The sequence below is a fragment of the Lissotriton vulgaris genome, chromosome 1_2 (assembly GCF_964263255.1).
Source record: "Lissotriton vulgaris chromosome 1_2, aLisVul1.2, whole genome shotgun sequence".
Classification (NCBI taxonomy): Eukaryota; Metazoa; Chordata; class Amphibia; order Caudata; family Salamandridae; genus Lissotriton; species Lissotriton vulgaris.
The window spans coordinates 297,045,625-297,073,248 of NC_141686.1; the positions used below are offsets into that span (position 1 = coordinate 297,045,625).

Sequence of the window (27,624 nt, forward strand, 5' to 3'; positions counted from 1 at the left end):
ATGGAAAGTGAAAGCATGCGATGCGCGCACTGTGTAACGCCAGCCGATGGGGACAGAAGATGTGCATGCTTACGGAGTGCACATCTCCTGTCCGAACGTGTGCACATCTCCTGTCCGCGCATGCCACCTTCTGTCTACGTTCGGCAGAGAAACCGGCAACTATAGGTCTCGCCAAGGCGTGGAGCGCATGCGCTGCATCGCTAGGCAAGACCTAAAAAACCTCGATCTAGGAACCATCGACTACTCTCCTCACAGTTGAAGTATGAAGGAGCAGCTGCTCCAATGAAATTGTATTTGGGACAAACTCTGGAAAATCACGTTCTGTTGTTAATGAAAATGGGAGCTCACTTTGGAGGGGAAAGATGGAATCCAATTAAGGACTAGTCTGTCCGAAAAAAAAACTTTCACGTGTGGAGTGCTGAATGAAAAAGAAAAAGGTAGATCCTTAAATCTGAGCAGTGGAAGGATACAAGTCAGCCAATCAAAAGGATGGTAAAGAGCCTATTCTCCAGGAGAGCCCACCAAGAAATAATAGATTGTCCATAACTATAACCAAGGCTGCCCACTCTGTATAAGCAAATTCAGGATTGGCCTCTACGAATGCTGTATTAAACGTATCATTTGGTGTGCCTAATGGATCTATATTGAACCCCTGAGATTTCTTCCCGGTTTCCCAGATTTTTCAAAATTTCTGCAGCAGCCTCCTGCAACAAAGACCAATTTCTCTATGGCCATGCAGAGATCAAGCCTCCTTCGCCACCAATGGCGGACTATGTCTTATTTCGCAACTACTAACCCCAGCCGATGCAAAGACAGTTTGGACTTAGTAATGTCCAAGTCAACATTGATGTGCAAGCTGACAATCTTATGGTGTGGTCGCAGTGTCCAACTCAGCACGGATGCCTAACAAGAAAGTATCACCCTCCATGTGAATGTAGCCCTAGAAACCCCCAGATTGTATGCATTATGTCTCTCTCCTTCAGGCAGCTCCGAAGACAGTTGAGGGAGGCAACCACCCCATCTCATCCTTTCATTGTCGACTTTCCGGGCCTTTGACCCCATCGAGCCCCAACTTTCTCTTCCAGACCCCTTCAGCCACCTTCAGAGAGCAGACCAATCTAACCTCTAGCGCTTTGCTTTCTCTTTCCCATCTCTGGCGCTTTAGGACTCACCCAGTTTTTCTCCACGTGTTCGTCTTTCGTCCAGGTCTTCAGGTTGTTGAGGGCCACGTTGATCTCCGTGGTCACAAAGCTGGTCTCAGAGATGATCACCTCGAATTCCGGCTGAAGAGGCCAATGGAACGAAGCAGAAAAGAGTTGTTAGTGGTGTGATGTGGGGGCTTTTCTAGGAGTGGGGGGTGGAGTGGTTAGTGGTGTGATGTGGAGGCTTTTCTAAGAGTGAGGGGGCCGAGTGGTTAGTGGTGTGACATGGAGGCTTTTCTAGGAGTGGGGGGGCGGAGGGGTTAGTGGTGTGGAGTGGAGGCTTTTCTAGGAGTGGGGGGGCAGAGTGGTTAGTGGTGTGGTGTGCAACCTTTTCTAGGAGTGGGGGGCGGAGTGATTAGTGGTGTGGCATGCAACCTTTTCTAGGAGTGGGGGGCAGAGTAGTTAATGGTGTGGAGTGGAGGCTTTTCTAGGAGTGGGGGGCAGAGTGGTTAGTGGTGTGGTGTGCAAACTTTTCTAGGAGTGGGGGGCGGAGTGATTAGTGGTGTGGCATGCAACCTTTTCTAGGAGTGGGGGGCAGAGTGGTTAATGGTGTGGAGTGGAGGCTTTTCTAGGAGTGGGGGGCGGAGTGGTTAGTGGTGTGGCATGCAACCTTTTCTAGGAGTGGGTTCGGAGTGGTTAGTGGTGTGGTGCGCGACCTTTTCTAGGAGTGGGGGGCAGAGTGGTTAATGGTGTGGAGTGGAGGCTTTTCTAGGAGTGGGGGCGGAGTGGTTAGTGGTGTGGCATGCAACCTTTTCTAGGAGTGGGTTCGGAGTGGTTAGTGGTGTGGTGTGCGACCTTTTCTAGGAGTGGGGGCGGAGTGGTTAGTGGTGTGTTGTGCGACCTTTTCTAGGAGTGGAGGCGGAGTGATTAGTGGTGTGGCATGCAACCTTTTCTAGGAGTGGGGGGCAGAGTGGTTAATGGTGTGGAGTGGAGGCTTTTCTAGGAGTGGGGGCGGAGTGGTTAGTGGTGTGGCATGCAACCTTTTCTAGGAGTTGGTTCGGAGTGGTTAGTGGTGTGGTGTGCGACCTTTTCTAGGAGTGGGGGGCAGAGTGGTTAATGGTGTGGAGTGGAGGCTTTTCTAGGAGTGGGGGCGGAGTGGTTAGTGGTGTGGCATGCAACCTTTTCTAGGAGTGGGTTCGGAGTGGTTAGTGGTGTGGTGTGCGACCTTTTCTAGGAGTGGGGGCGGAGTGGTTAGTGGTGTGGTGTGCGACCTTTTCTAGGAGTGGGGGGCGGAGTGATTAGTGGTGTGGCATGCAACCTTTTCTAGGAGTGGGGGGGCAGAGTGGTTAATGGTGTGGAGTGGAGGCTTTTCTAGGAGTGGGGGGCGGAGTGGTTAGTGGTGTGGCATGCAACCTTTTCTAGGAGTGGGTTCGGAGTGGTTAGTGGTGTGGTGTGCGACCTTTTCTAGGAGTGGGGGCGGAGTGATTAGTGGTGTGGTGTGCGACCTTTTCTAGGAGTGTGGGGCGGAGTGATTAGTGGTGTGGCGTGTGCGCCTGGTGGGCATAACCAGCTGGAGAAACAGCAAACAGCACATATGCAACCACTATGCACTATGTCAAAACAAGGTAGAATGGAATGGCTAATGCACAGAGGGATGTTAATGTTTGATAACATTAGGCAGAGGTGTAAAAATGCCACTTACTGTGGGACTCCTCGGGGTCTCCTAAAGCAATGGTTAAAAAGTGTACCAGAAGCTACACCAGATACGGGTGCAAACACTACACAAGCTATGTGTAGTAGCGCAGTCTAGTGGTTGCACGTCACGTCAGCGACGTGACGTGCCGGCGGCCATGTTTGGCTGCGGGCGCATCGCGCTTCAGTGGCGCGAAGAGCTGGTACGAGCAGCAGAGGCTCGGCGCTCTTTAGGGACGTTAATTGCTTAATAAAATAGTTAACTGGCACAGTGGCTGCAGCGTTTCCTTGGGGGGCACCCTACACATTACACTATGATTCTCCAGACAGAAGCAGAGGTCTCTGAAATGGATTTCCTTTTGGAATCTTTCAGAGAAATCATTTCCTCAGATGCAGACATGCACTCATGAAGACCCTTTACACATCAACCAGCAGGGTCCTAGGGCTCAGGCCGAGTCCCATCACTTTGGGGGCATTTTATGTTATGGTCTGAAGGACTCGTGCTTGCTTCGGTTGTCTAAAGCCAACACTTTCACTTCTGTTACATTAATGGTCACATTTCTCGTGCACATTTTCACACTTTGTCAGCAGCCCCCCTGTCCTGCTAGATAGATAGTGAGGCCTCCTCGTTGATGTGGTCTTTTTGTGCTACATGCAGGGCCTGGCTGCTCGGTTTTATTATCTCCCAACACACCTTTCCCCATCAAACCTGGCTCCGGTGGAAATTAAGGACGTGTTTCTTGCCATCCCCACTCTTTAAAGTTCTGTCTAGTACGTTTGTTGCGCGTTTGTGCCAGGAATCTATTTCTTCTGACACGTCCATTACAACAGGGGCGGAAATCGTGGCAGCATCTTTGAATGAATGACTGAATGAATCTTTCCATTTCCAGCCGTTGAAAAGACCAGGAGTGAATAAAGAGGGTTCAATTACAAAACCCAAATGCGTTCTATTTAAAAGAAGGTTTATGATATTCAAATATAGTAACCTTTACATATTAATGTATTGTAAACGTGTTTCCTAAAAATAAAAGAATGAAAGCAGTGTCATTTATGTCCCCCCACCCCATCACAGCGACAAAACAGCTACAAGCAGGGAAGCCTTCCCCATCACCTTACCCATTGGCCAACACCTGAAAAGCATCAGTGTAAATAGCAAGTAACCTACAGACTGCTCTGCACGACATACTGAGGAGGCAGGGAAGCACACCTGGGTATATATTGGAACTTTGAGAATCCGGGTCTTTCAGTGTACTGACAGGTGTCATTAGAATGTATGGAATCCTTCTTGTTCCGCTTGACCCCACTGGAATCCGTTCCTCTCTTTGAGCAGCTGTCGTAGGTGGTGCGTTTTGGAGGCAAATTGTGGTACAAACTTGCTGTAGTATTCGGCCATTCCTAGGAATGACCGAACGTCCTCCTTTTTGCTCGGGGTGGGTGCGTCTTGAATGGCTTTCATGTTGGCGGCTTTGGGTCTGATTCCTTCCTCACTTATTTTGTGGCCTAAATAAGTGACTGATTTCACTCCCAATCTGCATTTAGACCATTCCGCAGTCAGACCGTTGTCCTGTAGGATCTTGAACACTTTGTGGAGCTTCTCATTGTGGTCGTGCATGGACTTCCCCATTACCAGGATGTCATCCTGAAAGAATTGAACGTCGACCACTCCCCTCAACAATTTGTGCATCATCTTTTGAAAGACTGCGGCTGCTGACGCTAGGCCGAATGGCATCCTTAGGAATTCGTAACAGCCAAATGGCGTGATGAACGAGGTGAGGTGTGTACAGGAAGGGTGAAGCTTGACCTGATGGTATGCCGATGACAGGTCCACTGTCGAAAACCACTTGATGTTTTTGGTCTTGGACAACATCTCGTTTATGCGTGGCAGGGGGAACTTGTCAACGAGTATGCTTTTGTTCAGCTCTCTCAGATCCACGCATAATCTGACCCTGCCGTTGGGTTTTTGAGCTACCACCAAGGGGGAGAGCCACTCTGCACTTTCTATGGCCCTGATCACCCCTTCCTTCTCGAGCCTGTCCAACTCTTGCTGTACCGCCTCTCTACTTCTGAACGGGATGTTCCTTACTTTGTGCACCACGGGCGTTGCTCCTTCCTTTAGTCTGATTAAGTGTTTGTATTTCGCCAACTCCCCTATTTGGCCATTGAACACTCTTGGGTACGCTCTTCTCCATGACTCCACATCGTCCCTTTTCTCCATGTCCATGAGTAGGATTTTCTCGATACCTCCTGGATTCAACTGGATCCCTAAGGCTCCCTGGTCTCTCCAGCTCAGGACTGAGGGGCCTTTCTCAGCTATGTACAGTTTGCATATCGCTTGGCGGTCTCTGAACTCGAATGACAGGGGACAAAACCCCAACATTGGGATCCTCTGCCCAGTGTACGTGACTGGACGCAAGTCCATGGGACGCAGTTTCTCACCGTGTGTGGATGCAAATTTGTCTTCCCATACCTTCCTTTGGATGATCGAGATGGGGGCACCGCTGTCCGCTATCATCTCTAACGGTATACCTCCGATGTGCATGTCCAACCGGGGCTTGTCGTTGCCCGAGTCATCCATCTCCAACACTTGGACATCGATATACAGTATTTCCTCCTGGTCATCAGTTTCCTCTGAGTCATTGGTATCGTCTTGCTGTTCTCGGTCAACGAATTTCACTGTGGCCCCTTTCGGTTTCCGGCGGCATACCTTCTCGTAATGGCCAAATATGCCGCAAAACGAGCACTTAGCTCGGAACGCCGGGCACGCTTTATCGTTCCCTAGGTGGTTGACACTCCCACATCTGTAGCAGCTCGGGCGTCCTCCCTTAGCTCCCCTCTGGTCGGTGGAATATGTGGACTTCTGCTTCCTGCCCTCCGGTTTCTTCTGTGGCTCCTTTAGCCTCGGGCGTTCTCCTTTCTGTTGCGTCGATATCTGGCACACCGACTGCGTACCACCTGAGTCTTTTTTGGCTGCTTGGGCACAGCGTTTTGACAGTTCGGCCTTCTTGACCATGGCCCAAATTTCTTTGAGTGGGGCATCCCCGTTCACCCACAGTTTGTCCTGGACATGGGAGCTCGACGTATGCATGATAATTTGGTCTCGGATGAGCTCGTCGTGTAGAGCGCCGAATTTGCATGAGATGGCGAGCTTCTGTAGGGCAACAACATATTCATCTACTGTTTTGCTACTCTTCTGTTTCCTTTGGAAGAAATTGTAGCAGTCAATCGCGACACAAACCACGGGCCGGAAGTGTGCGTCCAAGTCGGCAATGGTGTGGCTGAAAACATCGTCGTCAGCCGCGTCTCTTTCTGCCTTCGCAATGGTGTCATAGATTCTTATCCCCTCCGGGCCCAGGTTGTGTAGCAAGATCTTCTTTCTGCGTTTACTTGAGTATGGAGCGCCTGCTTCTTCTTCCAAAGCGTCGAGGTAGTTGAGGAAGTACCTCTTCCAGTCCTCCCATTGCCGCTCCGGTTCCCCTGGGTTGGTTAGGAATGGCACCAGTTGCGTGAGGGATGACGAGTGTACCGCCATTCTGCCTTCTCTGTTTCTGGAGGGTTGAACAGATACTGACTTCCCTTGGGGGCTGCCCGGAGCGTTGTGCCTGGTGGTGTCCCCTTCTTCCGGGTCACTCTCGCTGTCCTCCCTTAGTTGTGCGTTGGGAGGGGTGAGTAGTGGTTGCGTCCCAGCCCCTCCTGCTGTCTGCACTCCTATGGATTCTTCAGGGCGAGTGTTCGAAGACTCTCCCCTGCCCTCACTCTGTTCCGCCAGCTTGCTCGGCTGGTCTTGCTATCCTTGGGGTGGTGCTCCCCACTGCCCCTTGGTTCGCCTCTGTTGGCGCGGGCCCAGTCGCTACGCTCGCTCGCCTTTTCGAACCTCCGTGGCGCCTGGTGCCCCGTGTGTCTGCAGGCCTACCTCCTCAGCTGTGCAGTCCTGCTTGCTTCAATAGGGGTGTGCGCCGCGTGGAGCCAGGTGCAGGCCTCTGCCACGCTCCGTCCTGCTGTTAAGCACGTGGAATGCGAGTCCGCCGGTGGGATCAGCGTCTTCTGACCCCCAATCGCCCTTATGCTTGCCTCCGGGGTTCTGCTTCAAATCCCATCCTCGTCGCCATTATGGAATCGGTTAATGATAAGTGACGCTCGTTAACTTTTAAGTTGATCTTTATTCAGGACGGAGCGCCGGGCACACACTGCTGCTCTGCGTGGAGCGGTCGGCGCCAATGACTACAAATGGCCGCCTCCCGTCCTCGCGTGACGTGTTTCCTGTTCCGCCTAGCGGAACACTAGTGCGCTGACCTAAGTGCGTCACCACAGAATGCACCTGGCTGGCCACCTACTTTCTAAAATAATCTATCGGATTCCAAAGCACATTCTGTGAGGCCACAGCTATCCGAGGCATATTATAAAATAGAGGTAACTTCACCTCAAAGAGACCACAACATTTTTCCTAATCCGTTGAAAAACCCGATATCCTAAACACAATGGTGAAGAAAAGTCCCTGCTCCGTCCGCCATATTTATTGCACAATTTCTGTCAATAAAACATGGCGGTTCATCCTACACGCCCGAATTGGAGGAAAAATAGCATAAATAACTTAACCCCCCCTACAAACACCACAAAACCTGCTCAGTCAACATCGCCCTGCTACAGCTTGCAGCTGGACTATATATGACAGTGGTGGATGAACAGCACAATGCACAGCATGATCTCCCCGGGACACAGTGTGTGAGCCGACCACGGGGGATGGGGTCCCCGGGACCATAACAGGCTCAAGGAGGGGTGCTGCATGTCCCCCTCCCTGTAAAGTGCAGTTCGGCCCCAAGGGATGGAGTCACCAACGCCATTTATGGCTCGCGGAGTAGGGACACGCTTCTCTTCCCTTTCATTGATCTTAGAGGCGATTGGCCCTGGTAGGTCTGCCGTGTACTCCCCTCTCTATAATTAGGGTACTCACCAAAACTGTGATATTAACTACATGGCTGCCTTTTACCTTTGGTTAGCCAATCACGTACTGACTTCTTATCGCATGTACTGCAGCATGCTGCAATTTTACAGTGGTGTACAGGGGCACCATATATACCAACGCTTTTTAAAATGTATACCTTTAACACTAACCCTACTTACACTATTCACACATACTACCAAAATTACCATTTACACCCCATAATGTATATTCCTGCCACATTACATCAATATGCGGCCATACACTTTCACGCTACTTCTGTTTCAATTACCACACTCCACTCTTCCCCACTCCTCTCTATGTCACTCCTCTCTACAGTATTACACTCTACGCCACTCCACTCGACGTCACTCTTCTATATGACCCCTATGCTAATCCACTGTACGTCACTCCACTCTACCCCACTCCTCTCTATGTCACTCCTCTCTACAGTATTACACTCTACGACACTCCACTCGACGTCACTCTTCTAAATGACACTCCATCCTATGCTAAACCCCTGTACGCCACTCCAGTCTACACCACTCTACTGTACGTTATTATACTCAACTCCATTCTATGACACTCCAGTCTATGGAATTCCACCTTACGCTCCTCCACTCTACGCTACTCCATTGCATGCTACTCTACTACACTACGCACTATGATATTCGACTCTGTGCTACTCGACTGCATGCCACTTTAGTGTACACCACATCACGATACGCTTTTCCATTGTACGCCACCTCACTATACACCATTCCACTATACGACAATCCACTGTACGCTATTATAGTGTACACTACTCCATTCTACGCCACTCCAAGCCATTCTACTTTACCTCACCACACTGTACACTACTACACTCTAAGCTATCCCCCTATACGGCACTTCACTCTACTTCACATTAGTCCACAATTTGCCACTCCACTCTACGTTACTACACTACACTATACGCCAGAAAACGTAACATTATCCTACTCCACTGTATCGTACTCCACAGAATGCCACTCACCTTCACAACATTCCACTCTACGCCACTCCCCAGTATGCTTTTACACTGTACGCCACTACAGTCTACCCCACTCCACTTCATGGTATTCCATTCTAGAACATTCCATTTTTTATGCCACTCCACTGTATGCCACTCCATTCTATGCTATTCCACTGTACACCACTACTCTGTAGCTCACTCCACTCTACGCCACTCCGCTGTCCCCATTGCAGTGTATGCTATTCCGCTGTATGCCACTGCATTGTATGCTACTCAGCTCAACACCACGGCACTCTACTATGTTTAAATGTGCGCCAGTATACTGCATTTAACTCCACTCTACGGCAAACCACTCTTTGGCAGTCCAACTCTACGCCACTCCACTCTATGCCACTACACTCTACACTATTCCACTGTACACCAGTACACCACTCCACTGAACGCTATTGCAATGTATGCCGCTCCACTGTATGACACTCCCGTCTGGCCCACTCCACTCTGTCACTAGCCAGTATGCCAGTGTACTATAGAATATTCCACTGTATGCAACTCCACTTACAACAGTCTATTCTATGCTAGCCCCCTCTATGCCACTCCACTCTACCCCACTCCAATTCCGTCACTGTACTGTACACAATTGCTTTGTACCCCACTCCACGTATGCCACTCCACACCACTTTACTCTATCCCACTGCACTCTATGCCACTCCACTGTACCCTATTTGCATCTACCCTACTTCACTGTACTCTATTTCAGTGTATGCTGGTCTACTGTATGCTGTTCCACTGCCACTCCACTCTATGCCAGTCCCCTGCATGCCACTTTAGTGTATAACACAATCCCACTATCCGCCTCTCCACTCCACCCTACTCCACTCTACGCTACTTCCCTCTACTCTCCGCCATTCCACCGTATGCTATTCCACTTTACTCCACTCCACTCTAAACCATTCCACTGTACGCCACTCTAGTCTACAACACTCCACCAACACTACTCCCGTCTACTCCAATCTACTCTATGCTATTCTGCTGTCTGCAACTCCACTCTATGTTGCTGCAACCTAAGCTACTTCACTCTACCCTTCTCTACTCTATGCGACTCCAGTGTACGCTTCTATGGTGTCCGCCACTTGACTGTACGCTACTCCCTCTATGCTATTCCACTCTACAGCAGTTCACTGTACACTACTCCAATCTATTCCATTCCACTGTATTCCACTCCCTTCTACGCGACCCCACTATGCGCTATTCTACTTTATGAGACTCCACTACACAGTAATCCGCTGTACCCAACCACACTATGCACCATTCCAGTCAAAGACTCTCCACTATATGCAACTCCACTGCACGCTACTCCACTGTATGGCATTCAACTGGACACCGCACCACTCTACACTATTCCACTTTATGCCTCTCCATTGTATGCCACTCCAAACGACAATACTGTATGCCACTACATTCTACAAAAACCATTTGCCACTACATTGTAGCACACTGTACCATAATCTAGTCTACTCTACCTCTCTCCATTGTACAACACTGCACTCCTCTCTGACACTACACTGTACGCCACTCTTCAACAGGTTCACATACTCTGCAACACAGCATACCACTCCACTTTACCACAAGCCACTCCACTCTGTAGCATGTTACTTCACTGTATGCAACACCACTACATTGTACTACACTCACTACATTGTACTACACTCAAATACACTGTACGACAGTTTAGGCACCTGTACGCAACTCCAATGTACACCGCTTCACTCTACAACATTTACTGTAGTCTATAAAACTGCACTCTACAACATTCTACTACTATATAATACTGTACGATACTGTACTATACAGTATGCCCCATTTTACGACACTCTGCTCAACTTTATGTCACTTGACGACACTCCACTCTGCTCAACCCAAAAAACAACAAAAAGAATCCCAAAAATTACTGCGATCCCACAGGACTCCCGTGGGATTGTAAAAAAAAAGCCACGCCGCTTTGTTTTTTTAATGGGGGGGGGGGGGGGCGTCCCCCTTCCCCTAGCCTTTACGCCTTCCATTCTTCTGAAATTTCTGAGCTATCTTGTACTTACTTTCAGGCCTCTAATGCCATACTAACCTATAGAGCAATATGTGTGAAAAAAGAAGCTTGGATGATGTGATCAGTGATGTCATAAATTATGTCATAGAACATGTCATGAGTAATATAATATGTGAGGTCATAAGCAATGCATAGGAGGGGTGCACGTAATAGTTAGCTCAGCGGACTATAATTATTGAATGTCTCTGTTTTTTTAGTTTAAAACATTAATGTTGTCACTAACATATTCACCTAAACATAACATTACTTTAACCTTTGTTTTTTTCAGTGAAATAAAATATTATATATATATATATATATATATATATATATATATACACATACATACACACACACCACACCCCCCCCACACACAGACACACATATATATATATATACACAATTTTTGGCTAACCCCAGACCTAAAGCCTGTGGTGAATGAGTTACACATGCAGGCAACAGGGAAACATGAGAGCTCTAGATAAATACAGCTGAGTGGCAAACACCTGAGCCCACATTCCTGCCTAACCTGGCGACAGGTAGTGCTACCCTGGCACACACCTCTCGCCTCTCTTGTGTTGTATTAGTATGAGGCACATTATTTCTTCACAGTTTCTTAAGAAATATCTCCACCCCCTGATGACTGTGCTACAGTAAATGTGGCCTGTGCCAAGAGATATGATTAAAGGGTCAATAATGCTGTCACACAGGGTTGTTTACACACCACTGGCCTTTTCCTGAGAAGCAGTCCTCTGTACCCTGGATTCCACTGAAGCTGTGTGCAGCAGAGCTCCCATAGCTGCCCATGGGGTGATATTCTGGCTTCAGACAATACAGTGGGGGTGGTGGGCGGGACCTTGGACTCCTTCCTCAGCAGTCTCTGATCAGCAGTATGTGAATCAAGCACTGAGAAGGAAGCCTTTGTTGCATCGTCTTCAGGAAAACATTCTACTTCATCTGGCCCCAACGAACGCTAAGTGACCACATCACGATTGGTTTCATCTACGCACTCTAGACATGAGGGCGACACAACATGGTGGCGGGGCAGTTGCACGCGAGGTAGAGAGCAACACGGATCGCGGATGGGGCAAAGGGATTTGGTGGGGAGAAGCGCACAAGATAGAGCAAACAGTGCACGGGGAGAGCGAAACATGGAGCACGGGGGCAGCCGTTATGCGTGGCTGAAGCATATGACATACTTACCCCAAATAAAATGTGAGCAGTGGAAGGATACAAGTCAGGCAATCAAAAGTACGGTAGAGAGTCTATGCTCCAGGGGAGGGACAAAAACAAGAGGAAGGCAAGCCATCAAATAAGAAGCAAGCAAGTGAAGACTGACAATCAAGCCAACCAATGGTGAGCACAGGGCAGGTTGTAAGCCCACTACACGTTTTTAACCCCCAAAAAAGATCTTTCACAACCCAACAGCGTTTGCTGTGCGATCGGCAAGACGTAAAAAGAGACAGAGATAAGGGAGCCGGGAGAGCTCACTCACAATGAGCCCCCAATAAACATAAGATACCCCGCCTCTTGTGTCCATCAGGCACTTTGCAACTTCCTTTGGTCCCATGAACTCTTTACAAAAACTAGAAATAAAATAAATAAGCAAATAAACAAATAACAAGCGTTGACAAAGCAAATAGGTCTGGGTTTTTAGAAAATAAAATAAACTGACTGCCTAGCTTGTTTGTGCGGGTGTGCAGTTTTCAGTGGGTGAATATCAGTATGATTAAAAGGATGCTGAATGGATGGATGGATGACTACATGAATGAATGAGTGTAGGTCTATCACCTCCCATGAGCACTGTTCAGCTTTGTGTAAGCAGAGCCTCTTACAAGGACTCAGTATCACTCCTGTACTTGGTATTTATGTTCACTTGTGACCCTCCATGAGTGACTGCTGTTCTGCTCATGCACTTGGTGAATCCTATGGCAGCTGCTTCTGGGGCTACAGGCCCAGACAGGGGCGGATGAACTTTACGTCTACAGGGTTCCTCTGTGCTGAAAGAGCACAGAGAGGCTGCTTCAGTGCCAGAACCTCCCACCATGCACATGCATCACATAGAGCACAATAAGGGAGTTTGTGCCATCCTGACACCCAACACATCAGCACAGGTGGAGAGAGGGGGTGCACATGGAGGGAGAGGAGCAGCAGTGATGCAGAAGTGCCCACGCCTGCTCCACAAGGGAGAAAGATGTGTACAGGGAAACATCCTCCTCTGCATCCTGTGTGGGCCTAATCTACCAAACACACATATAACATACAGAAACACAACCCATAGACAACAAAGACTATCAAAAAACACCAGTGCATACTGGGAGATCGTCCCTTCATCCCGGTGTTATCTAGAGCGTTAAGAACAATCTGCTTCTAAAGTCGATGCAGCATTTCAGAGCTTTCAGATCATTTTATTAGACTTCTGCAGGATATTTACAAGAGAGAGATGTCATGTTGTTTCGAGTTATTAAACATAATAAAAATGCGTACTGAATATACCCCAAGGGTGACATGATGTACTGTGTAGCTGCAACGAGTGGTGCATATAATCATTGGGCCATTGCTTCAACTAAGGGAAGGATTTCTCTCTAGTAGTGTTAAAATCTTTTCCCCATTGGTTGTCAAAGGGTTTGCTCTATTTGTAGTGTTTAGAACTGCTAGACCTGTTAGCCTTAGGGTGGTCTTCGCCCTAACTTTTAGCCTGTTGTTCCTCACTGTTTGCTGATCTGTTTTTGTTGGCCTTAGGACTCTGAGGGGCATATTATCAAGGACCGGTGTTAAAATTATCGCCAGGAAACCGCCAATAAAACGGCGATAATGGTCTTGATAATACACCCTTGTTAATTCTCATAGAAGCCCACGTTAACATCAGAACATGGGCTTCTATGGGAATTAACAAGGGCGTATTATCAAGCCCATTATCGCCATTTTATCGGCGGTTTCCTGCCGATAAAACTGCGATAATTTTAACACCGGTCCTTGATAATATGCCCCCCAGTACTTTACCACTGCTAACCAGTGCTAAAGTGCATGCACTGACTCCCCTAAGCATAGTAACATTGGTGTATCCACTATTCACATATTTATTTTAGTGCACTTTCTAGTAAAGTGCATGACATGTGCCCAGGGCCTGTATATTAAATGCTACTAGTGGGCCTGCAGCACTGATTGTGCCACCCACTTAAGTAGCCCTTCAAACATGTCTCAGGCGTGCCACTGCCGAGCCTATAATTGCAGTTTGACTGGCATTTAAAACACCCTTGCCAAGCCTTGAACTCCCATTTTATCAATCAATCAAGGGTTTGTAAAGCTCACTACTCACCTGCTGTGGTCTCAAGTGGCTGGCGGGGGGAGGGTTTGGGGGGCATCGGGTGCAGCTCCATTGGAGTAATCTGAAGAGCCAGGTCTTGAGGTCTTTCCTGAACTGGAGCAGTGTAGGGCTTTGCTGGAGGTGGAGGGGGAGGTCGTTCCAGGCCTTGGCTGCGAGGTAGGACTTTCCACCCGCTCTGGTCCTGTAGAAGTGTGGGACAGTGGCCAGGAAGAAATTGGCTGATCAGAGGTTGCTCTTGGGGACGTGGAAAGAGCGACAGTTGTGGAGATATTCTGGTCTGATGTTGTAGAGGGCCTTGTATGCGTGTCTGAATGTTATTCTTTTGACAGGAAGCAAGTGGATATCGTGGAGGTGTTAGGTGATGTGGTTGTGCCGGGGGATATTGAGGATTAGTCTGGCTGCGGCGTTCTGGACGGTCTGGAGCTTGCAGAGGAGTTTTTTGTTGATTCCGGCATAGAAATCGTTGCCGTAGTCCTGTCTGCTGGTGCGTGAACGTTTTTCTGGATTCAGAGGGGATCCATTTGAATGTTTTTCTACACATAAGTCACACCTAAGGTAGGCCCGAGGTAGCCCATAGGGCAGGATGTTGTGCAACTATAAGGCAGGACATATACTTTTTAGCTTTACATGTCCTGGAAGTGAAAAACTCCCAAATGTGTTTTTTATTACTGTGAGGCCTAGCCCTCTCATAGGTTAATATTGGGAATTCCTTAATACATTTATTAAGTGTAATTCCTGATTGAGAAGGAGTAGAATAGTCATGTTTGGTACCTATGGACTTATAGTGCTAAATACTCTTTAATGGTAAAGTTGGAGCTATGATTACAACTTTTACATCCTGATGAGTCAATAACATCTTGATGGGTCATCTTGGGCAGGATGGGTGGAGGAGCTGATGCTTGCATCTGAATATGGCTGTGCCTGTCCCCACACAAAGAACTGCATACACCCCTGTAGTGTGTCTGGAGGAAGGACCTGAAAGGGAAAACCTGTGTCTGCACTTTAAAGCCCCTCTTTGTAGTTTCCCTCACTTCAAAGGCACCACTGGGTATAAGAACTGAACGTCTGATCTCACCGCTGCCACCAATGTTAGAAATGGGGTCTCTAGTTGGCAGATGTATGCAATTTATCCAAGTAACTATATAAAAAAATGTGGGACCAACACTCTGGTCAGGGTAAGTCAGATACACACACTAAATTGACCTGTGCTCACCCTCTTGTAGCTTGGCACAGAGCAGGCAGGCAGGCTTTACTTAATAGCCAATGAGCATTTGTTCAACACTTAGGACAGAAAACAAATGAAAATACCACACAAAAATAATCCACACCAGGTTAGCAAAATATAGCTTAATTTAAAGAGGACACAGACACTCTGCCAGGAAGAAGAACTGCAACTCTGCTGGACTGCTATTCTGGAAAAAGTGCTTTTCTGATGTGCTGCCCGCGCCTAAATGAAAAAGTATGCATGTGGCTGCAGTCAGCAGTTTGCGTAACCAAGACTAGAAAGCCTCAATGTCTTGGTTTGCTCCTTCCTTTGCGACCCACATGTTGGCCTTGCCTAAAAGCCCAACACCACAAGTATCACCCCCATGCTAGCAGAACCTGATATGTGCGAAAGTGAAGAGCCCTCCCCATGGCTCCATAGAGGGGTTAGAGCCCACTAACAAAGAGGGGGGCTACAAGTGTGTTGTGATCGACAGGCAAGAAACGACGCTAGCCAGGTGAGTACTACTCCTCCAAATCCCATCAAAGTCTGTAACATAATACCTAAAACCCCATGTTCATCAGTACAGAAAGTCAGCTACACCAGGAACATGGCTGACCTCGCCCATCACTTGAAAGCGCCATCTTTGTGATGCAGCCATTCTGGAAAACCCAACACTTCAAGCCACGTACTACATAAGGACAACTGTACTATACTGAGCTCCGGCTTGTTGTCCAAAAAGGGAGTCCCAGTTATGAGCTAAAAGCTGACAGAACCTCAGGAGGAAGACTTCTCTTTTTTAATAATGGAGTCAAAAGTCCAGCCTCAAGAGTCCATGGTACACTGCAGAGATGGGAGACAGGGTGATTCATCAAATGAGCCTAATAATGCAGTTGAAACTGAAAATTACATATTACAGATGAAAAGGGAAGTATTTTCTCAGAGACTACAATTTCAGAACTGTACCTTCAACATCATAGGGTAGCCCGAAGGTAGAGCCGAAGAGTGTGGATGACCAGCAGGTCAGCCTTCCCTCTCCCCCCTCCAACCAGCCACATGCACCACCACCAAACGAGCTTGAAAGTCATCAAATGAGAAGACAGAAACCCCATCTTCAGCACCGAAGGGTGCTCACGAGGAGATAGTGCCAATTTCAAGAAGAGACAATGTGAAGGCGGAAACATAGGGAAGGCAGGAACCGTTGTGATCTACAGGTAGCACAATTATTGGAATCAATGTGAAAATGTCCACACATAACAAAACTGCACGCCCAGAATAGTCATACTGAAAACTATGACTGCTATGAGTGCACGCCCAGAAAGGTCATACTAAAAACTGCGACTGCTATGAATGGACGCTCAGAATATTCACAGTGAAAACTATAACTGCTATCAGCACACATCCAAAATATTCAGACTGAACACTATGACTGCTAAGAGTGCACATCCAGAATATTCACAGTGAAAACTATAATTGCTATAAGTAAACACGCAGAACATTCAGACTGAACACTATAACTGCTATCAGCACACACCCAAAATATTCAGACTGAACACTATGACTGCTAAGAGTGCACATCCAGAATATTCACAGTGAAAACTATAATTGCTATAAGTAAACACGCAGAACATTCAGACTGAACACTATAACTGCTAAGAGTGCACATCCAGAATATTCAGACTGAACTCTACGGCTGCTATTAGTCCACAGCTAGAATATTCACAGTGAAAACTATAACTGCTATCAGCACACACCCAAAATATTCAGACTGAACACTATCACTGCTATCAGCACACACCAAAAATATTCAGACTGAACACTATGACTGCTAAGAGTGCACATCCAGAATATTCAGACTGAACTCTACGGCTGCTATTAGTCCACAGCTAGAATATTCACAGTGAAAACTATAACTGCTATCAGCACACACCCAAAATATTCAGACTGAACACTATCACTGCTATCAGCACACACCCAAAATATTCAGACTGAACACTATGACTGCTAAGAGTGCACATCCAGAATATTCAGACTGAACTCTACGGCTGCTATTAGTCCACACCCAGAATATTCACAGTGAAAACTATAACTGCTATCAGCACACACCCAAAATATTCAGACTGAACACTATCACTGCTATCAGCACACACCCAAAATATTCAGACTGAACACTATGACTGCTAAGAGTGCACATCCAGAATATTCAGACTGAACTCTACGGCTGCTATTAGTCCACACCCAGAATATTCACAGTGAAAACTATAATTGCTATCAGCACACACCCAAAATATTCAGACTGAACACTATAACTGCTATGAGTTCACATCCAGAATATTCACAGTGAAAACTATAATTGCTATAAGTAAACACCCAGAACATTCAGACTGAACACTATAACTGCTAAGAGTGCACATCCAGCATATTCAGACTGAACTCCACGGCTGCTATTAGTCCACACCCAGAATATTCACAGTGAAAACTATAATTGCTATAAGTAAACACCCAGAACATTCAGACTGAACACTATAACTGCTATGAGTGCACATCCAGAATATTCAGACTGAACTCTACGGCTGCTATAAGTCCACAGCTAGAATATTCACAGTGAAAACTATAACTGCTATGAGCACACACCCAAAATATTCAGACTGAACACTATGACTGCTATGAGTTCACATCCAGAATATTCACAGTGAAAACTATAATTGCTATAAGTAAACACCCAGAATATTCAGACTGAACACTATAACTGCTAAGAGTGCACATCCAGAATATTCACAGTGAAAACTATAATTGCTATAAGTAAACACCCAGAACATTCAGACTGAACACTATGACTGCTAAGAGTGCACATCCAGAATATTCACAGTGAAAATTATAATTGCTATAAGTAAACACCCAGAACATTCAGACTGAACACTATAACTGCTATGAGTGCACATCCAGAATATTCAGACTGAACTCTACGGCTGCTATTAGTCCACAGCTAGAATATTCACAGTGAAAACTATAACTGCTATCAGCACACACCCAAAATATTCAGACTGAACACTATGACTGCTATCAGCACACACCCAAAATATTCAGACTGAACACTATGACTGCTATGAGTTCACACCCAGAATATTCACAGTGAAAACTATAACTGCTATCAGCACACACCCAAAATATTCAGACTGAACACTATCACTGCTATCAGCACACACCCAAAATATTCAGACTGAACACTAGAACTGCTATGAGTTCACATCCAGAATATTCAGACTGAACTCTACGGCTGCTATTAGTCCACACCCAGAATATCCACAGTGAAAACTTTAACTGCTATGAGCACACACCCAAAATATTCAGACTGAACACTATGACTGCTATGAGTTCACACCCAGAATATTCAGACTGTACACTATGATTGCTATGACTGCACGGCCAGAATATTCACAGTGAAAACTGAGTGCACACCCAGAGTATTCACACAGTACAGTATGACTGCGAAGAGTGCACACCCAATATATTCAGATCATACACTATGATTGCTAAGAGTGCACACCCAGAGTATTCACACAGTACAGTATGACTGCTAAGAGTGCACACCCAATATATTCAGATCATACACTATGACTGCTAAGAGTGCACACCCAATATATTCAGATCATACACTATGACTGCTATGAGTGCACGCCCAGAATATTCAGACTGAGCACTGACTGCACGCCCAGAATATTCACTCTGAACACCATGACTGCTATAAGTGCACACCCAGAATGTTCACGCTGGACACTATGACTGCTATGAGTGCATCTCACCAACCTCGTTCCCTTGTGCTCCGGCCCCTCTTCTCAGCCCTGGGCAGGCCCTCGTTATTGGCTGCCTCGTGGCTATCTCTTCTCCTCCACTTGTGCTCAAGCCCTCCTCACTTTGGGTAAGTGCTTTGTCAGACCCTCACTATTGGCCGCCTCGTGGACATCTTTACTTGCCTCCTTGTACTCAGACCCCTGCTCATCGCGTGTAAGCCTTGGACCAGCGCCTCGTTATTGGCTGCCTGGTGTATATCTCCTCCACCTCGTGTCTTCAGACCGCTCCTCACCTGGTTTAATGCCTGAGCCACAACCTCATTAATGACTGCCTTGTGTATGCCTGGATGGCTGGTACAATACAACGATAAACAGGGTTCAGTGGGCCCCAGTGCCACTACACCTGATGCACCATTGTTGGCCACACCCCCGCTCTTGTGCTCAGATCCGTCTTCTCCTTTTTTAAGTCCAGGACCATCATCATCTTAATGGCAGCCTTGTGTACATGTCTACTCCCCTTTGCGCTTAGGCCCCTCTTCACCTTGTGCACCTTCCATACCCTGGTCTGAGACCCCCTCACCCAGACCCCCCTCACCTTTCTGAAGCCCTGAGCCATCACCTCATTAATGTCCACCCTGTGCACCTCCCCCAGCCTGGTCTGAGACCCCCTCACCTTTCTTAAGCCCTGGGCCATCGCCTCATTAATACCCACTGTAGGAAGCTGGCTTTGTATATTCTACACCAAAATAAGGTATAGTGTGCACAGAGTCCAGGGAGTCCCTAAAGGTACAGCAGAGGCTAAATTAGCTAAGTACTAACAGCTCTCTTTGTGGTAGTGTGGGCGAGCAGTTAGGCTTATCCAGAGGCGGTATTAAGCATTTATTGTATTCGCTCAATCAAGGACTATTACACACACTCAGAGACAGAATTCAGATCAATTAAGGTAAGTATAAAAAAGGCATGCTTATGTTTTATTTTACAATCAAGCAGGACTTGGCACAGGTAAGTAAAATATACTCTCAAATGCAAGACTGTTCAAGAAATTGCAGTTATGATTAAGTTGCAAGTGTTACAGATTTGTATATGCTTTGGGAACAGTTTAAATTACACAGTAATTACCTTGAAGTTACTTTTGGATCACTTTGATTACTGGGGGTGGTATGCCTAGATACCACACCTAGGGATCTCACAATCGAAGGTAAGACACTTCATACATTTACTGTTTAGTTCTCTTTTCTCCATACAAACATCAGTTCAACACAGAACATTTTAGGCCCAAAATCTCCTAACATGGGAGAAAGGTGTTAGCGGTTTCTCAGGTAAGTACACAACTTACAAGTGGGAGTTTTGGTGGTTAGGACCAAGGTTCTCCAAGGTCTAGATGGGCACTCCAGTTGCACCAGCGGCACTGGGGCGGCCAGGTGCAGAGTGGAGGGGCCCAATGTTAGCCAATGGGGCTAACGGGACCTTCAGTTAGGGACAGCTAAAGAGCAGGCCACTCGGTTGTGGGAGCAAGTTCATGGGGTTAAGGTCAGCATTGCCGGGGCCAACAACCAACACAGGAGCTGCACCACCAGCGGCACTGGGGGTGCATGGTGCAAAAAGGACACTGGGGACCCATGCATTTCAATGGAGACTTTCGGTTGTGCAAAGTTGCTGCATGCTCGGGCACAGAGACTTCCTGAAGGCGACCACCGGCTGGAGAGGAAAGTTGGGTTCTTCGGGTATGCCTGGATACCATCAGTTGGTCCACCCAAGGCCGTGGGGAATCAGGTGCCGGGGTGTCTTCTGGCATCTGGCTTTCTTACCAGCTCCAGTCACGGTCGGGGGTACCCTTCAGGTTGAGGCTCCAGGAATCAACTCGAAGCTTGAGGGAGGTCGGGGATCACCAGATCCCAGGTCAGGATTGCTGGAGAGACCTCCTTCTGGTGTTCGGCCACTCAAACTCGACGTGTGGGCGTCGGGTGCAGAGTGGTGTAGAATTGCAGAGTCGCTGGAATCCGGATACTGTGGTTAAGTCTTTGCTTGAGCAAATCCAGTGATCACAGGTGACAGTCTGTGAGAGGGTTGCAGGGCCAGTCCTCCGGGCTCTGGGGGTTGCTGGCTGCTGAACTCGCAGGGGTTCTTGCTGCAGGCAGGTCGTATACAGGAGGGGCCAGTAGGGCTGGGGCCAAAGTAGTTGGTTCCTCTTCTTTCTTTCTAGGTCAGCACAGCTTTTCGGTCCTTGTTCTTTCTTCCTCGGGTCTGAGAAGGCAACGTTCAGGGTTGCCCCTAAACACTACATTTAGGGGCATTTAAGGGGAGTGCAGGTCGGGCCCAATGGGTCATTTCCTTGGGGTGGATACACCCCCTATTATGCCACCCTCCAGTGGGAGGGGCACGAGCCTCTCCCTAATTGGCTGAGTCCACCCCTCTTCAAGATGGAGGGGACTGAAAAGTGTTCTTCACCTCACCTCCCTCACCTGAGGGGTGGGGTTGGCAAAGGAAGGGACACCTCTCTTCCTAACTTGGTTTTCCCGCCGATTCTCCCGCCCAAAGCGAAGGCCAGAACCGGTGGGAGGCAGTTGCTGGGGCCAGCAAAAGGCAGGATCAGCTTCCAAATGGGGCAAGCATTTGAAGGTTTCCCATTTGTGGACACAGTCCATCCTGGGGGAGGAGGCATGACACCTTTGCCCAGGATGGACTTTATTTCTGTACCCTGAGAGCGGAGGCTCTCTAGCTAGGGGTCAAGAAACCTGTCTGATGGTGGCAAATGGCGGGCATGAACTACACCATGACTGGTCGATTTTAGAGGGCATCTCTAAGATGTCCTTTGAGTGCATTTTACGTTAAATCCAACACTGGCATCAGTGTGGGTTTAATGTGCTGAGAAGTTTGCTACCAAACGTCCTAGTTTTTAGTAAAGCTATTATGGAGCTGTGGGGGTACAGGGCTCATGCCACTGTACCCTCACCTTACGGCTAGTCCACCCTGCTAGAGGGGTGACTTACCTAAGCCTCAGGCAATGGTTTTTAGGCATGACACACATAATACTATCAGGCCCGCTTCAACGAGATCGGGCTGTGACCGTCCTGTTTACCACAGATGCGGTCGCTCCTCCACGCTGCTCCCAGACCTGCCTCGCCCCTCAGCCTGGTATTGTTGCACTCCTCCGCTGATTAGATAGATCGCTTTAATTAATTAACCCACATTGCAGGACTACTTTGCCGATTTTAACTGCTGCAATCTCACCTTGCATTTCATTGTGTCATCGCTAGACTACCCTGTCTGCTAAAGCATTTTGTGCTGCATTGCCTGTATTTATTTGCCATATAGCGCTGAACCACCTCGCCTGCTAATTAGGGCCACTGCCTTTTTGCATTACATTGGCTGCTTGCTTGCTGCTTGGTCCGTTTCTCGCTGCCGGCCATTTTGTTGTTATTGTTGTTGTGTCTCCCTGCCCGAATCTCCACCCCGCTCCCGCCTTCCCAGCTGACCCTCCCTCGCCCCTCCCCTTCCACTATCCACATATGACAGATGCAAATGCGCGCAGCGTTCACGCACAGCGGTCGCGCCCCAGTCGCGCCGAAGGTGCGCCAAAGGTAAGCCCGTCTACGCCCGTCCGCGCCTGGACAGCGCCCAGCGCCTGTCCCCCTGGTCCCCGCCGCTCCCAACCCACTAGAGTCACATATGATGCCGCAACTCTCCTCGCCCTCAACCCCGGACGCACACCACAATGCTGCGAAGCCACCCCAGGACGTACCCACGGCCCATTCGCCTGCCTCTCCTCCAAGTTCAACTGCTTCAGGACCCTCACCAAACCCATTTCCTCCACACACAGCTCCGACTCCAACCGCCTGAAGTGCATCCTGCTGAACACCCGCTCGGTCCACAGACACGCAACGGAACTCTGGGACCTACTCGACACTGCGTCACCGGACATCGCCTTCCTTACAGAAACATGGATGAACCCATCATCAGCACCCGACATCGCCATAGCCATACCGGACGCTTACAAGATTATCCGAAAAGACCGCACCAATCAAACAGGAGGAGGCATCGCCATCATCCACAGGAACACCATCAAAATAACGACCAGCTTCGACGATAATCTTGCAACCGCCGAACATCTCCACTTTCAGATCCACACCGACCCTAGGACCACACTTAGAGGCACCCTCATCTACAGGCCCCCAGGTACCCGCACTCAATTCAGCGATGACATCACGGATTTCATCAGCCCACATGCCCTCGCCTCCGAGAACTACATTCTTTTGGGAGACATCAACTACCACCTTGAAAACAAACACGACAGCAACACCACCACCCTTCTAGACAACCTGGCCAACCTCAGACTCGAACAACTTGTTGACACTCCGACCCATGCAGCCGGACACACGCTCGACCCTATCTTCACCTCCAGCAAGCATATCTCCTTCGATCGCACCACAGCTCTCCACTGGACGGATCACAGCTGTATTCACTTCAGCTACAAAACCACCCTGAACCTCAACCGCCCACAACCCATTCCTCGGAGAAACTGGAACAAAATCACCTCCGACCAACTCCTCATATCACTCAACCAAAACCCTCCCACCCTCTCACTGGACCCAAATCAAGCGGCCACCAATCTCAAGCAATGGATCACCCACAGTGCTGACGAATTAGCACCCCTGAAAAAGCACCAGATCAAATCAGCCAGCAAAAAGGCTCCCTGGTTCAATGATGACCTTAAAAAATCCAAAAAACTATGCTGCATCCTGGAGAAAACATGGAGAAAAAACCCAACCACCGACAACATGGCCACCCTCAAGGCAGCCACCCGCAAACACCACCAACTGATTCGATCTGCCAAGAAATCAGCATTCAAAGATCGTCTCGACAACAGCAGGGGGAGCAGAGGTGGTAACTCCTACTGGAGGAGCTGAGTTGGTAACTCCTACAGATGAAGCTGAGGTGGTACCTCCTACAGGGGGAGCTGAGCTGGTAAATCAAACAGGGGGTCTGAGGTGGTAACTCCTACAGGAAGAGCTGAGGGGGTGACTCCTACAGGAGGAGCTGAGGTGGCAACTCCTACAGGTGGAGCCGAGGTGGTTACTCATATGAGGATACCTGAGGTGGTAACTCCTACAGGCTGAGCTGAGGTGGTAAATCCTATAGGGGAGCTGAGGTGGTAACTCCTACAGGTGGCACTGAGGTGGTAACTCCAAAAGGGGGAGCTGAGGTGGTAACTCCAGCAGGGGGAGCTGAGGGGGTAACTCCTTCTGGAGGAGCTGAGGCGATACCACCTCAGCTCAACTTGTAGGAGTTAACTCCTACAGGGGGAGCTGAGGTGGTAACTCCTACAGGGGGAGCTTTGGTGGTAACTCCTACAGGGGGAGCTTTGGTGGTAACTCCTACAGGGGGAGCTTTGGTGGTAACTCCTACAGGGGGAGCTTTGGTGGTAACTCCTAGAGGGGGGCTGAGGTGGTAACTCCTACAGGGGGAGCTTTGGTGGTAACTCCAACAGGGGGATCTGAGGTGGTAACTCCTACAGGAGTAGGTGAGGTTGTAATTCCTACAGGTGGAGCTAAGGTAGTAACTCCAACAGGGGGATCTGAGGTGGTAACTCCTACAGGAGGAGCTGAGATGGTAACTCCAACTGGGGGATCTGAGGTGGTAACTCCTACAGGAGTAGGTGAGGTGGTAATTCGTACAGGGGGAGCTGCTGTGGTAACTCCAACAGGTGGAGGTGAGGTGGTAACTCCTGTGTGGCGGGCTGAGGTGGTAACCCCTACAGGGGATATGAGGTGGTAACTCCTACAGGGGGATCTGAGGTGGTAACTCCTACAGGTGTAGCTGAGGTTGTAACCCCTACATGAGGATATGAGGTGGTAACTCCTACAGGGGGATCTGAGGTGGTAACTCCTACAGGGGGAGCTGAAGGCTGTGGTTGAGGTGCACTGGGGGAAGCTGTGCCAGGTGCTGTAGGTCAAGACTGAGGGGCACTGACGAGGTATGTCCCAGTACCAGGTAGATGTACCAGTACTAGGAGAAGAAGCGCTATAGTTCACGACTGAGGTGCACTGATGAGGTATGTCGTAGTACAAGGTAGGTGTCCCAGTACTAGGAGAAGAGGCGCTGCAGGTCACGACTGTGGTGCACGGATGAGGTATGTCCCAGTACAAGGTAGCTGTCCAAGTACTATGAGAAGAGGCGCTGCAGGTCACGACTGTGGTGCACGGATGAGGTATGTCCCAGTACAAGGTAGCTGTCCAAGTACTATGAGAAGAGGCGCTTTAGCTCATAACTGAGGGGCACTGACGAGCTATGCCCCAGTACAAGGTAGGTGTCCCAGTACTAGGAGAAGAGGCGCTTTAGGTCACGGCTGAGGGGCACTGCAGGAGCTATGCCCCAGTACAAGGTAGGTGTCCCAGTACTAGGAGAAGAGGCGCTATAGGTCACGACTGAGGTGCACTGAGGAGGTATGTCCCAGTACATGGTATGTGTCTCAGTACTAGGAGAAGAGGTGCTATAGGTCACGACTGAGGTGCACTGAGGAGGTATGTCCCAGTACATGGTATGTGTCTCAGTACTAGGAGAAGAGGTGCTATAGGTCACGACTGAGGCGCACTGAGGAGGTACGCCCCAGTACAAGGTAGGTGTCCCAGTACTAGGAGAAGAGGCGCTTTAGGTCACGGCTGAGGGGCACTGCAGGAGCTATGCCCCAGTACAAGGTAGGTGTCCCAGTACTAGGAGAAGAGGCGCTATAGGTCACGACTCAGGTGCACTGATGAGGTATGTCCCAGTACAAGGTATGTGTCCCAGTACTAGGAGAAGAGGCGCTATAGGTCACGACTCAGGTGCACTGATGAGGTATGTCCCAGTACAAGGTATGTGTCCCAGTACTAGGAGAAAAGGCGCCTTAGGTCACGACTGAAGGTCACTGCAGGCGCTATGCCCCAGTACACGGTAGGTGTCCCAGTACTAGGAGAAGAGGCGCTTTAGCTCACGACTGAGGCGCACTGATGAGGTATGTCCCAGTACAAGGTATGTGTCCCAGTACTAGGAGAAGAGGCGCTATAGGTCACGACTGAGGTGCACTGATGAGGTATGTCCCAGTACAAGGTATGTGTCCCAGTACTAGGAGAAAAGGCGCCATAGGTCACGACTGAAGGTCACTGCAGGCGCTATGCCCCAGTACAAGGTAGGTGTCCCAGTACTAGGAGAAGAGGCGCTTTAGCTCACGACTGAGGTGCACTGATGAGGTATGTCCCAGTACAAGGTATGTGTCCCAGTACTAGGAGAAGAGGCGCTATAGGTCACGACTGAGGTGCACTGATGAGGTATGTCCCAGTAAAAGGTATGTGTCCCAGTACTAGGAGAAAAGGCGCCATAGGTCACGACTGAAGGTCACTGCAGGCGCTATGCCCCAGTACAAGGTAGGTGTCCCAGTACTAGGAGAAGAGGCGCTTTAGCTCACGACTGAGGTGCACTAATGAGGTATGCCCCAGTACAAGGTATGTGTCCCAGTACTAAGAGACGAGGCGCTGTAGCTCACGACTGAAGGACACTGCAGGCGCTATGTCCCAGTACAAGGTATGTGTCCCAGTACTAAGAGACGAGGCGCTGTAGCTCACAACTGAAGGACACTGCAGGATCTCTGCCCCAGTACTAGGAGAAGAGGCGCTATAAGTCACGACTGAGGTGCACTGTAGGCGCTATGCCCCAGTACAAGGTATGTGTCCCAGTACTAAGAGACGAGGCGCTGTAGCTCACGACTGAAGGACGCTGCAGTTGCTATGCCCCAGTACTAAGAGACGAGGCGCTATAGGTCACGGCTGAGTTGCACTGCAGGCGCTATGCCCCAGTACAAGGTAAGTGCCCCACTGCCAGTACTAAGAGACGAGGCGCTATAGGTCACGACTCATGTGTGCTGCTGGAGCTGCGGTGATCCCAGTCCTGGGCAGTCACAGCACCGGGATATTCGGTCAGAAGTGAGGTGAAGTGCCAGAGAGGAGAGAGGTTCGAAGTTTGCCATTACCTGTCCGGTGCGGCGAGCGCCTGAGCGAGGTCTGGAGGGAGTCTGGGAGCTTTAAAGCGCTCAAGAAACTGCCTTTATTTAAGACTGCAAGGAAGGGCGGGTGATGAGGAAATGTCATTGATAAGACTGCGCATGCGCAGGCCGGAGAGGGCGGGACATCACACGTTTCGGTATAAAGTACATTTCTCATGAATTCTAAGGCTGACACATACCAAAGGAATCCGCAGCAGATGAGATAAAGGGGTTTCATATCTACACTCGCCTCTTCCGTGGAAGAGAAATGCGCTCACAAGACTGACTCGGATTTGTTTATTTATGCCACGTGGAAGCCTTCACTACTCGGATAATGCAAAGCTGCCTCTGGAGTTCTTACAGACTAGTCATGACGTCACTAGCCGCCTGTAATAAGACGGTAACATGGCTTCTCAAGTAATCACTTGTTACTGTTGAGTCGT

At 48.9% G+C, this 27,624-nt stretch overlaps 1 protein-coding gene across 2 annotated transcripts in view; it reads right to left on the minus strand.

Annotated features, from left to right (window-relative positions):
• Positions 1–27,624, minus strand: part of LOC147736541 (aldehyde dehydrogenase family 3 member B1-like) — a 404,208-nt gene that overhangs the window by 37,873 nt on the left and 338,711 nt on the right. The window contains exons 1-3 of one of the 2 annotated variants that reach the window (XM_086953284.1): positions 27,100–27,245; positions 19,763–19,825; positions 1,173–1,283 (exon numbers count right to left, since the gene is read on the minus strand). In XM_086953284.1, coding sequence (XP_086809410.1) covers positions 1,173–1,283; positions 19,763–19,783 — 132 coding nt within the window. In that variant the 5' untranslated portion in view covers positions 19,784–19,825; positions 27,100–27,245. Of the gene's footprint in view, positions 1–1,172; positions 1,284–19,762; positions 19,826–27,099; positions 27,246–27,624 lie in introns of those variants that run through there. The other variant, XM_086953283.1, reaches the window with a different exon arrangement.